Raw genomic sequence first — 13,094 nt, 5'->3', positions numbered from 1 at the left:
CCACACAGCGGCTGTGACCCTGGGAAGGCGCTGAGTACCCTGTGCATCCTCAGTCTCACATCCACCAAGCAGGCTGACGGCAGGACGGAGGGGCCAGACAGCAAGGGCGTCTCCTGCAGAGCCGGGACGTGTGGCCTGGACCCCACGGTCCCCTTCCTTCAGAGCCCTCCTGGGCCGTACAGAGAAGAGACTACGCTGGGGACAGCGCAAGGCTGTGGGCACGCGGAGCGACCAGGGCGGGGGGGGGCAGGGACGGAGCCCTCCTTGGTCCCGGCCCGAGCGGCCAGGCGTCTCCCCACAGGTCGGGGCGAGCAGCACAAACCAGGAATCACAGTGCGTGCAGCCGGCAGGAGGACCTGTCACTCTGAGTGACGGCCAGTGACTGAGTCCCGGGAGGCCGCCGGGAGGAGAGAGTCCACGTGAGAGAACAGAAGGGAGATGCGTGCGGGAAGGCGGGGTCAGAGCAACCTGAGCTTGTCAGGCCCTGCCACCCCAGCGCTACCCCAGGACGGGCCAGGCACACAGCTGCTCCTTCCCCAGACCCTCCGAGCTCTTCTCCCACCAAAACCCCAGAGTCTGGACAAAAGGGAAGGCCCCTCGCAGCACCACGAGGACGCGGGGTGCCCCTCAACAGGAGGACAGACTCCCCAGAAGCGCCCCCCAGCCAGGCTTCCCGGGCGGCTCAGCTGGGGAAGGATCTGCTCGCGATGCAGAAGACCTGGGCTTGGTCCCTGGGTCGGGAAGATCCCCTGGAGACGGCATGGCAGCCCACTCCAGTGTTCTTGCCTGGAGAATCCCATGGACAGAGGAGCCTGGCGGGCTACAGTCCACGGGGTCACGGAGAGTCGGATGCGACTGCGCACAGCACAGCTGCTGCGGCCGCAGCCCTCCACACGGGCAAGCTCCACCCGCACCTACACCTCGGCCCGAGCAGACGACAGCCAGCAGACAGTTACAAGCAAAACCTAAGCTGGAAAAGAACAGAAGAAATAAAACTGCACCTATCTCATAGAGGCAAAGGCTTTTCTAAACAAAACACATAAGAACATTTCAAAAGGAAGACTGTCAAAGCTTAAAGATTTTCACCTATGTATGTCAAGTATTACTATAATAAAATGTAAGCAATAAACTGGAAACAACTTTATATTTATGTCAGACACTAAGTTTGTATCCCTTTTATATAAAGATTTATACAGTGATAAGCAAGCCTCAAAAACTGGAAATGTAATAATAACAGCTAACATTTTCATGTTATCTCATTACACATTACCACGTGTTAAGCACTTCAAATATACTATTGCATTTAAACCTCACCATGCTGTGATACTATTTCCTTCCAGAGAAAACAGGCTTGGATCGCCACCTGCCCAAGTCACAGGGCTGGGACTTTGGGCTCTGCCTGACTCCACAGTTCGCTCTTAATTGCACGTGCTTCAAATCAGAAAGAACTAGACTACATAACACATTCAGTGGGTGTGTGCTTTAACTTAAAACACATTTCAGCTACAACCCATTGCTGTTTAGAGTCACTCAGTCGTGTCCAACCCTGCGACCTCAAGGACTCCACCAGGCTCCTTCGTCCAAGGAAATTTCCAGGCAAAAATACTGGAGTGAGTTGCTATTTCCTCCTCCAGGGGATCTTCCTGACCCAGGGACTGAACCCACATCTCTGCTCTGCATTGGCAGGCGGATTCTTTACTGCTGAGCCCCCAGAGAAGCCCCACAGTAAAAATTTACCAGCCATTAGAGTTCTGTGTGTTAAACGGACAGAGCTCTCCCAGTCAGAGAATTTAGTGATGCGGAGGGTCCAGAACCTGGCATCCACTCCCCCCGATGGGCATGCAAACCGGAGCGCCCTTTCTGGAGGCCGCCCTGGCCACACTGACACAAGCCTGCAGAAGAGGCACGTTCATGTCAGGTCCACCCCGTCCTCCGTCGGGGACCCACCCCGTGAACCGTTAGCAGCCCCACCCAGGCCCCTCGACAGGCTGGGGAAGCACAGCTGGCAACAGGGTCCCCGGAGGAGCTGGAGCCCGAGCACCGACCCCCGCCCTCATCCCCGTCACCCCACTGCTGCTCCCCATCCCTCCCCACACACGACAGGCTCCTGCCGCCTGTGCCTTTCTCTGTCCCCTGGGGTGGGCGCTGAGCACTCTGCTGCAGGAGACCCGGCCTCCCCAGGTTGCCAGCCCGTGCCGATCCCCTGGTGAGCCCACTGTCTATAAATGACCCTCCCTGGTCTCTCTGCTCCCAGGCGCTTCAGGATCTGCAGACACGGCCAAGTCCAAGAACCACACCACACACAACCCGTCCCCAACTTGGCACAGAGACTGCATCGAGAAACCCTGGTCATGAAGCACGAATCGCTTAAGAAGGCAGACCCCAAGTTCCTGAGGAACACGCGCTCTGCCCAGGAGCACAGCAGGGAGGGCCGTGAGTGTCCCTGCTGAGGCTCACCAAGAGCCCACGGAGTCTGAGCGCCAGGTCCCCGAGGGCGGCAGCGCACGCTCAGGGGACTCACCTACCCCGCTCACCTGAAGCCCAGCAACGGGTTGGTGCCCAGGTCACCAAGGGTCCCGAAGTCCCAGGCCAAGGCTCAAACCAAGGCCCAGGCACCATAGCTACGGTCGCTGCTCTCCCAAAGGCGGCCAGGCCCCACACAGGCTGCAGGGTGCAGGCCGCTGTCTGCCAGCGTGAGGACAGGAGGACTGATGAGACCCCCGGGCTGCTGTCTGCACAGGGCTGGCGTGCTCCTGGACACTGGCACAAATACACCTGAGGCAGGACGTGTCCTCCAGCAACAGCAAGAAACCCACCAAAACACAACCTCCTTGGATGCCTCCATGTGGGCACGACTTTGTTTCTGGGATGCTGACGGACACATCTTTAGACCTAGCAATTTGACTCTACAAGTTTATCCCAAGGAACAACCAGAAAAGTGCAAAGATACATACGGGTTTTTGCAGCATCATCACAAGTGGAAACTAGGGCTTCTCTGGTGGTCCAGTGGTTAATAAGCCATCTGCCATGCATGCGACATGGGTGCCATCCACAGTCTGGGACGGTGCCACAAGCCAAAAAACTAAGCCTGTGTGCCACAAGCACCTCTTCAGCAAGAGGGGCCGCTGCAATGAGACGGCCACACGCTGCAATGAAGACCCAGCACAGTCACAGACAAAATAAAACAAACAAACTGGAAACTGCACACTCAGCAACAGGGAACCGCTCCACGCTGAGGATGATGCGCTACCTGAGAAAATACTATGGAGTCACTGAAAACCAGATTATAAAAGAATAGCTAACAATGTGGAAATAAATTTAAGAAATATCTTAAGTGGAAAAAATGATTCCAATGTTGCATATAAAAGTGACTAAAGGCATGTAGCCCAAACTACTAGAAGTTATCATCTCTTCATCATGACATCATGGGGAGGTTTTCTTCTTTGGATTGTTTTCGTGTTTCTCATGTTTTCTGTATTTTTCATGTATTATTTTTGTAATTAGAGAACACAAACCCGAAATACATTTATTAAAAAAATACCCAGGGCTAAATTCTGTAATGCCCAGCCCCACACTTGGGCACCAGTCTGCGCGCCCAGCGCCATCCAAGAGCCCCGCACAGTGGCAGCGGCTGCCAGCCGGGGAGCCCTGTTGCTCGTCATCAGTCGCAGCCAAGCGCTACTGAGCCCGGCCCAGCCCCGGGGCAGAGCCAGGGAAGGGCGTTCTGAACGCCTGGTGGGGCTCAGAGATCCCGGGGCACGGGGCGTCTGCTGACCTCAGGGACCCTTCAGCAGAGACCACACAGCTCAGAAGAGGAAGAAACCCACCAGACCGAGGCCTTGGACAGACCGGCGCCTGAACTGCGACGGACCACCCCGACAGCTCTGTGGCCCCAGGCCCGCGTCCTCCTCTCTGAGCCTCGGTTTTCTCGTGCTCAGAACGGGCTTCACACCCTTCATCTCACGGGCTGCCAGTGTTACACTCAACTGCACGAGCACAGAACACAGGTCGCTACTCAGCCGTGAATATCAAAAGGGAAAGGGGTCTCTTGGGCTAGCACGGCCCTCAGAGTCCAGAGACCTAGCCTGAGGTTCCGAAGGGCAGCAGAGGCTGAGAGCCGGTGAGGATGGAGAAGGGGCGGGGCGTGGGCCAGGCAAGGGCTGTCAGGCATGGTGCCCGGCCTCCCGGCAGCTATCAGCACACATCTCCAGAGACGGGGGCGTCCCTGGTGGGCCAGCGGTTCAGAATCCACCTGCCAACGCGGGAGACACAGGTTCCAGGCCTGGCCTGAGAGGACCCCGCAGGCCGAGGGGGAGGCCTCAGAGGCCACACGCCAGAGCCCGGCACGCACAGCTGCTGAGCCCCCGTGCCAAGAGCCTGCACTCTGCATCGAACAGTCGCTGACGCGAGAAGGCCGAGCACCAATGGGAGGTGGTCTGAGCACAGCCACAAGGACCCAGCACGCCAGGGTAAAACCAGATGGAGGTTCCGAAACACAGGGGCGAGCGGGCACGCTACCTGCGGTGGGCCCCAGGCCCAGACTGGACTCGTTGAGTGCGTCCTCCTCCTCCCAGAAGTATTGCGGCGGCTGCAGGATGCGGGACTCTTCACTCTCCTCGCTGGGGAAGCCCGATCCGGGGGCTCCCAGGCCAGTGCCCAGGCCCACGGCCTCGCTCGGCTCCTCCGAGTCCAGCGGCTCCAGGCCCGTGGGCAGCAGGAGGTCCAGCAGGGAGGTGGAGGGGAGGCCCTCTGAGCCGGGCTCCTCGGATCCGGCTGCACGCATGCCCAGGGACGCTCCTGCACAGACAGGAGAGCGGGGGGTTATGGGGGAAGAGGGCACAAGGTGGAGACCCACCTGCGAGGACAAAGGGCCCAGGGCGAGGGCGGGGGCTTCGCGGACACTCCTTATGCCCAGGGCTGCGGGCGTGGGGGGCAGGCCAGAAGGGGGCCCGCTTTCCCGGACCCTGCATGGACACTGCTCCCCAGGCTCCTATCATAGGCCAAACACTTCCCAAAACTGCATGAAGAACTTGATCTGTGTTTCAGCAGCACATGGTTTTTAAGACCATGTGAGGTGGTCACAGGTCAAATTCATCCCGGGCTGGTAATGACAGGTCTGTTTGGAACCTTGGACTCTCTATCCTAATTTACAAAACAAAAAACAGTAAAATAAAGGGCATCTTTTTGTTCCTTCTCTCTCACTTCCATTCACTACAAACAGGAAGCACCCCTATTTGCTGGTTCTATGGTGTCAATACTAATTACAAAAGTATCACTAACTTGCTGTAAGTCTTCAGCCCTCAGTCTCCTCATCTGAAAAATGAGGAAGGCAGGTGAAAGGACCTCCAAATTCTCTCTTCCAAGACCAATATTCCATGATGCAAGAAAGAGGGGATTTCAGGAGATGTCTCCTGCTCTGTGCTTGGAGTGCACTGCGATGGGCCTCAACAGTCCATGGGAGTGTTCAGTCATGTAAGTGTTATCTGGGCTTCCCTGGCGGCTCAGACGGGAAAGAATCAGCCTGCAACGAGGGAGACCTGGGCTCCGTCCCTGAGTTGGGAAAATCACCCGGAGAAGGGCACAGCAACCTAACTCCAGCATTCCTTGCCTGGAGAATCCCCAAGGACAGAGGAGTCTGGTGGGCCACAAAGAGTCAGACACGACTGATAAAGCACAGCACACAAGCATTATCTAAATTTTAACGCTTACAAGCACCTTATGCAATAGTAAGCCTTAAGCCCAACAAATGGCCACTGAGGAAGACAGATGTTTCAGACTCAGAAGCAAGTTCTACCAGAAACAGAGAACGCGTCCAGAGAAAGACAGGACAGACAAGAGGCCCACAGATGCACCTGAATCTAAGGAAGCAGCCTGGGGTACAGGGAAGGGGCGGAACAAAGTAGCACGTTTGCATGGGAGGACACACAGGTCTTGCGAGCAGACCCAGGCGGCTGCAGTGGAGCAAGGCAGGCAGGGGCTCTGGCCTGCGGCTGAGTGACTCTGGGGCAGCATCTGCCCCCCTTTCCCCTCCGCACCGCGGCCGCCCATCTGCAGAGCAGGATGGGGAAGCCCCCGGACGCAGGGCCACCAGGTGAGGTCAGCCCGCCGCAGTGTGCGGACTGCACTCTGAAGGGCAGACTGCAGACTACTCATGGAAGCAGTCTCCTCCTTTATGGAGAACAGAGACGCATGGCATTCTTAGCCAGGAAGAAAGAATGTTTAAGAGCGACAACGGTCAGGGTCTTCAAACACATTTAAACAAAAGGCTGATGTGAATAACAAAGATCAGTTATTCTATGTGACTTCAAGGGAAAAAACTGGGAAGAAACAGACGCTATCAGAGTCTCAAACAGCCTTTAACCAGAAGCAGGGGACACCCGTGGTCACCTGCATCCATCCACCTAAGTCCTCCTCCTGCTTCCAGCCTCAGCTCCAAACAGCCGCCCCAGCTCCCTGGTCCAGGCTGCGCCCCCTCCATGACCACCAGCTCTGCACACGTCACTCCAACAGACCACCGGACAGCCCCCGTCACTCTGTGGTGAACACGGAGCTCACCTCTGTCATGACCGGCCCTCGACAGTCTCTGAAGGATCACAGGAGCTCAGGATGTGTTTGAGTAAACAAGCAAATAAATTAAGACATACCCTTTCCCTATGACTGATTCATGCTGATGTTTGGTAGAAACCAAAGGGATACTGTAAAGCAATTGCCCTTCAATTAAAAATAAATAAATTTTAAAAATAAGAAATACCCTTTTGTTTTACAGAAGAGATAACAGGCCTAGTGAGATTAACGTCAAATAACCAAGTAACAGAATTGCTGTAATTAGCCGGCTTCTCCCCTGCAAGAAGGTCCAGTGGATGCTTCCTGAGGAAACGTCGGGAAGCTGCTCTTGTGTCCTTCCTCCTAAGGACACGTAAGGACAGAGAGCACCCGGCATGACCCGACGCCTCACAGGATCTAAGGAACAAGGACAGAGCTGGATAGAAGAGACCCTGTCCTCCCAACACCCTGCTCAGGGTCCCCACCGGAAACCCAAAGCACAGGGTGGCTGAGAGTCCTGTCCCGAAAGACCTCAAGTCAGCGAAGTGGCCCCTATCTTCCACCAAGATGCCCCTTTATCTGCATCTCTGCCTGGACCCTGTGTCTGGAAGTAGGTCATCTATCAAACCTACTGAGGTAAGACTTATTTTCTAATTTTTACAGAGTTAATCACAATATACAACACTGTCAGTCAGATACGACGCCGGGCAACGCTGGTTTCAGGTCCACTGCAGCGTCTTACTGGAGGCTAACATCCACACTGGACTCCACTGCTCAGAGGAACGCAGCCCAGCCCTCCCCCAGCTCCTCTCCTGTGCCACCTACTGTGCCCGGCACAGGAGGGACACAAAGGTGAACACCGGACAGCCTCTGCCCTTGGGGGAGAAAGTGCTCTTTGGAAAATGGAATGCCCGGTTTACGTAAGGTACCAGCTGATACAACAGGTCTACTTTCAGATGTGGCTTCCCCAGACAGTAACCTGGAAAAACTCAGGCACTCCAGGAAGAACAAACTCAACTGATGAGAAATGTCTGTAGTAATTAAGTAACAAAAACTGCACAGGTTCCTAGGGCACCAGAGCAGCTGTCTCTGCCAGGGCTGCGAGGTGAAGCTCTATCCACCTACTGGGAGAGACACTACTTCAGTGTTTCAAGACTCTTGTTAAGAATCCTTGGAATTTTATTCACCCTCCACGAAACGACCAGAGGATCAAACGTGCGGTGCCTCTTCACAACCTGAGAGCTGTCTCTCCGAGGCTAATGGAGGTGAGGGGGAGAGGAGTCACGGCCATGCAGGACTGCCGCCAGGCCAGCCCTGATGGCCAGGAACCTGTGTCTGTCCTGTTGACTTCTTGCCTCTGGGGATGAAGTCCTTTAGTTGGTGAAGCTCTCTGTGCAGAGAGCACTGTGGCCTGAGAAATCTGCTAGGTCCATTGTAACCATTTCCCTGCCTGAGGGGGGCCCCATTCTCCCAGCCTCTCCCCTCCATCTGTCACCTGCGGAGAAACCAGGGCTCGTCCTGGTCTATCTTTTCCAGCAGTGCGATAGAAATTAAAAGTGTGCGCGTGAGTGCCATTGCTTCAGCCATGTCGAACTCTATGCGACCCCACGGACTGTAGCCCGCCAGGCTCCTCTGTCCATAGAATTCTTCAGGCAAGAATACTCTAGTTGGTTGCTATTTCCTTCTCCAGGGGATCTTTCCAACCCAGGGACTGAATCCACATCTCCTGCATTTCCTGCCTTACAGACAAATTCTTTTACCACCGAGCCACTAAGAAGAGATTCTGATCATGTTTCTGAAGAGCTGTGTTTGAAGAGGAGGAATCTGGCTTTTGATTTCTTCTGCAGTGAACAGTGTCATTTTCTTGAAGCTATTTTTCCGTACAATGGTTCTTTTTCCTTTATAAAGACCCTGATCTTTTCAAAAGCTTGGCAGTAGATAATTACGAGATGTTACTTATTTTCAAACTTGCCCACCAAAATAGCAGCTGAGACCTACCCATTCCCTGTAAAACTATTTTTGCACTTAATAATTAATCTGCCTGAGACTCTACCAGATTTTAACTTTCAGATATACACTGATCTTTTTTTCCCTCTAGCACCTGTACTCTTCTGTTACCTCCATCACTCTCAACCAAAAGAACAAAAAAGACACAAGCATGAAAAGGATTCCAGGGATCGCCCTCAAAGAACTGAAAATCTGACCCAACGAATTCAGAAAAGGAGGCGCAGGAAGCAGGCTTGTATCTCAGGGGCTGAAAAAAAGCAAGGTCTCAATAATCCCCATGTTTTGTCTCCCCTGCGTCTGCTCATGATGCCCGCGTCCTTCCCTCGGTTCCCTTGCCCTAAACAGCAGCTCTGAAGTCCAAGATCCCTAAGTCCTCCGCAGACACCCATCCGGAGCTGCCCAGCAGCATCAGTGACACGGCCCAGACCCTGGACTGTCCGCTACAACAGAGATGGTCCAGCACCACCAACGCGACCGCACACACTTGGCGCGTGTGCCAGAGAGAGTGCCGCCCGGTCCTGGCAGGCGTGTCCCCACTACAGGGTTGTAAGCGAGACGTCCTGCTGGACACACACGCACCAGCACGGGGGGGGGGGGGCGGGAGGGGGGGGGGCAGGGGCACTCGCGCGCCCCCCGAACGGAGGCGGCGGGATGAGGGGGTAACCCGCGGCTGGCAGGAAGGGTCACGGGAACAGCTGGGCATGGTCCTGACACACTCCGCGCACCAGTTCTGGGATGGCTGCCACACGGAGACGCAGCCGGCCGGCAGAGCCTATAGCTGAACCGCCCCTGCCCTCCAGAGAGGACTCGAGGCATGGCGCGGACAGGATAGGGGGCCCGGGAGCCATGTCCGGGGCGCACCGCCTGGGTCCTTAGGCATGCCTGCGCCCCGCTGCAGAAGGCGGCCGCTGGCTGAGTCGGGGCGGCGGGATTCCGCACCACGGCGCCCAAGGCAGCGGTTTCTCTGCAGAGGTCGCCGCCCCCCACCCCGCCCCCAGCCCAAGCCAGCCGAGGACGGACCCCAGACCGCCTCAGGCTGACCGCGCGCGGGGAGCATCCAGGCCTGCCGCGGCGACGGGACCGACCGCGCGCACACACAGGTGCCCACACCCTCCGGCACGCCCCGCGCCCGCCCAGCCGCCGCAGGCCCGGACCCCCGCGCCGCTTCCCCCGCGCGCCCACACCTGCCGTCGCCGCCCCACACGCGCCGCCCCCCGCGCCTGTCACCGCAGCCCGGGCGCGCGGCCCTTTGTCGCAGAGACACGCCCGCCCAGCGCCCCCGCCCCCCGCCCTCAGAAGCGCCCAGAGCGCTCGCGGCCGCGCGGCTCTTTGTTGGCGCGGAGCCGCCCAGCGCGCGCCGGCCTTCCCCTGCTCACCTCCGGCCAGCAGCAGCAGTAGCGGCAGCAGCGGCGGCAGCTGCGACCCCGCGGCCCTCAGCAACCGACCCATGGTGCCGCGTCGCCGCTCCGCAGCCGCCTGGGCGCCTCAGGGCCGCACGGGCGGCGGCGGCAGCGGCGGCGGCGCGCGGGCGCCCATTGGCTCGCGAGGCCGTCACTCGCCCCGCCCCGCCCCGCCACGTGCGCACCCCGCCCCTCCGCCCGGCCACCGGCCAATCGACGTCGCGGAGGTCGGGGGCGGAGCCAGCGCGCTGCCCGCGCCTCGCACCTCAGACCTCACGCCTCACAGGCCCGCGGCCGCCTGGCGCTCGAGTCTCGCGAACGCGGGGCGTGGCCCCGGCGCTGAGGGCCGCGCTCGCGAGACTGCGCCCGACCTCGAGTTCTGTGAGGGGGTTCTCCCTCGGGTAGACTCCGTGCGGGTTGAGCACTGCCCGGACCAAGGTCTGGAGAAGGCATTGGCACACCATTCCAGTACTGTTGCCTGGAGAATGCCATGGACGAGGAGCCTGGTAGACTGCAGTCCATGGGGTTGCTCAGAGTCGGACACGACTGAGCGACTTCACTTTCATGCATTGGAGAAAGAAATGGCAACCCACTCCAGTGTTCTTGCCTGGAGAATCCCAGGGATGGCAGAGCCTGGTGGGCTGCCGTCTATGGGGTCGCACAGAGTCGGACACGACTGAAGCGATTTAGCAGCAGCAGGCTCACGCCTTTCTGAATAACTCTTAGGAGGCGTAAGTCCCATGATGTTATTGATAGTTTATTCATAAATTGAGAACACTGCATATCAAAATCCGCGGAGCGCAGCCAACGGGTCAGAGTTTATAGTCACAGAATCTACTAGAAGACAGTGAAAGAAAGCGCATTAATTATCCGACATAAGAGGCTTTAACACGCACGTACCCGGAGGAATCAACACATTAGTTGAAATAAGAAAACCCCGGTAGAACTGACAGCTAAAAGCCTGAGAAAGATGAAGCTGCCAAATCTTTTAGCATTGAGAAAAGAAGACTTAAGTATAAGTACCATTAGAAATGAAAAGGAGAGCAAAACTACAAATAAGATGATTTTTAAATTATAAGCAAAATGACCTATTATTAACATTTAAACTCTAATTGCAGGGTATACTTTTAAGGAAAAAACAAATGACTGATTCAAGTAGTAGAAAAAGCTAAGCAACAATGGGGAAAAAATAAAAGATAATTAAAATCGCCTCCTAGAAAAGACATACCAAATAAACTCCAGAGCAAAGTTAGAAAGCTTCCCAATTCACTTTATGAAGTTGGAATAACAATTTTAAAAGCCCTAAGCCAATCATACAGAGCACAGATGCAACTTTCATGAAGAAATACGAGCAAGGTGAAGGCAAGGCTGCAGCGTACTAAATATGCTGGGCTTCCCTGGTGGCTCAGTGGTAAAGAATTCCCCTGCCAGTGCAGGAGGTGCAAGACACGGGTTCGATCTCTGGGTCTGGAAGATAGATCACCTGGAGAAGGGAACGGCAAGCCACTCCAGTATGCTTGCCTGGAGAATCCCGTGGACAGAGGAGCCTGGGGGGCTGCGGTCCGCGGGGTCTCACAGAGTCAGACTTAGCGGAGCAGCTGAGCACACACAGGAGACGGGCGCCGCTTCCTCGCAGCAGGGCCAGAGGCCTCCCAGCGGCCTGCGGCGACACCTGCCTCTACTCCTGATGAAAGGGACAAGCCAAAGCTTCAGAAGCAAGGGAAGGAGAACCCCCTTAATTCAATAAAGGATATCGCCTGGAAACCTACAGCAATCATACGTAATGAAGAAACATCAGAAGGATTCCCATTAAGTGAGGGACAAGAAAAGGACAATCATTACCCCCATAAATACTGAATATTCTGTAAGAGACAATGCAGTAAGGCATGATAAAGGAATAAAATGGGATAAAAATTTGGAAAAACATTATCTGCAACCATACCTAACAAAATTCAAGACGACTGACAGATGAATTGAAAACTAGTAAGATTTCAGCAAGATTTCTGGGTATAAAATAACATGGAAATCAGTAATGTTTTAATATATCAATAAACAATTAGAAGATACAGTAGGGGAAAAGATCCCATTCACAACAACAGCTATTGAAAGCCAGGAATAAATCAAATAGAGATATAAAGTCTAGGTGAAGAGAATATTGAAGTTTCATATAACGCCAGAAGAAAGGGGGAAATGTATCTTATTGCTGGATGGGACAACTCCATGTTGTAAAGACATCAATTAACCAGATTAAACAACAAATTCAATGCAATGCCAATTAGAACACCTAGCAGAGAAGATTTTGTGGAATTTGACAAACTGATGTAAAAATTTATGTTGAAGAGAAAATACTCAAGAGCCAAGGAAATTTTTATCAAAATAGTTAGAGAAATTAAAATAGTAATTAAAACCACTCTATGAAGTACTATTAATAGCAGACTAAATCCAGCAACATATAAAAGTTTTATACCACAGCCAGTGAGATTTATCTCAGGAACCTGTAATATATGCAGAAAAAATGAAATGAAACAGGGATCAGAAACAGACGGCTGCGTATGTGAAAATGTATTACAAAGGAAGCTCCGTAAGAAGACAGTCACTCAGTAAATAGTGCTCTGTCAATCATATTTGAAAATATAAAGTTAGATCCATATTTCACATCATGAAAAGTGAAAGTGAAAGTCACTCAGTCGTGTCCAATTCTTTGCAACCCCATGGACTATGCAGTCCATGGAATTCTCCAGGCCAGAATACTGGAGTGGGTAGCCTTTCCCTTCTCCAGGGGAGCTTCCCAGCGCAGGGATGGAACTCAGGTCATCATACATACCAATTAAACTGAAATATCAAATCTAATCATTTAAAAAGCTGCTTTTAATATTGACAAATAATATAAGTCATATATTAACCAAATAAACAAAATTAACCAAACACAACAGGCATAAAGGAAGTGATTGAGGTGTGTGTGTGTGTGTTAGTTGCTCAGTTGTGTCCAACTCTTTGTGACCCCATGAACTATAGCCCGCCAGGCTTCTCTGTCCATGGAATTCTCCAGGCAAGAATACTGAAGTGGATTGCCATTCCCTTCTCCAGAGGATCTTCCTGACCCAGGGATTGAACCCTGGTCTCCTGCATCACAGGCAGATTCTT

At 54.2% G+C, this 13,094-nt stretch overlaps 1 protein-coding gene across 2 annotated transcripts in view; it reads right to left on the bottom strand.

The window, feature by feature from the left end:
* Positions 1-10,090, bottom strand: part of PODXL2 (podocalyxin like 2) — a 55,068-nt gene extending 44,978 nt beyond the window's left edge. Inside the window, exons 1-2 of one of the 2 annotated variants that reach the window (XM_070463472.1) lie at positions 9,927-10,089; positions 4,519-4,797 (exon numbers count right to left, since the gene is read on the bottom strand). In XM_070463472.1, the coding sequence (XP_070319573.1) occupies positions 4,519-4,797; positions 9,927-9,999 (352 nt within the window). In that variant the 5' untranslated portion in view covers positions 10,000-10,089. Of the gene's footprint in view, positions 1-4,518; positions 4,798-9,926 lie in introns of both variants that reach the window. The other variant, XM_070463473.1, reaches the window with a different exon arrangement.
* Positions 10,091-13,094: the final 3,004 nt, after the last annotated feature.

The sequence above is a fragment of the Odocoileus virginianus genome, unplaced genomic scaffold, assembly GCF_023699985.2.
Source record: "Odocoileus virginianus isolate 20LAN1187 ecotype Illinois unplaced genomic scaffold, Ovbor_1.2 Unplaced_Contig_3, whole genome shotgun sequence".
Taxonomy (NCBI): Eukaryota; Metazoa; Chordata; class Mammalia; order Artiodactyla; family Cervidae; genus Odocoileus; species Odocoileus virginianus.
Note: the sequence above shows the minus strand (reverse complement) of the source record. Positions and strands in the feature narration are given on the sequence as shown.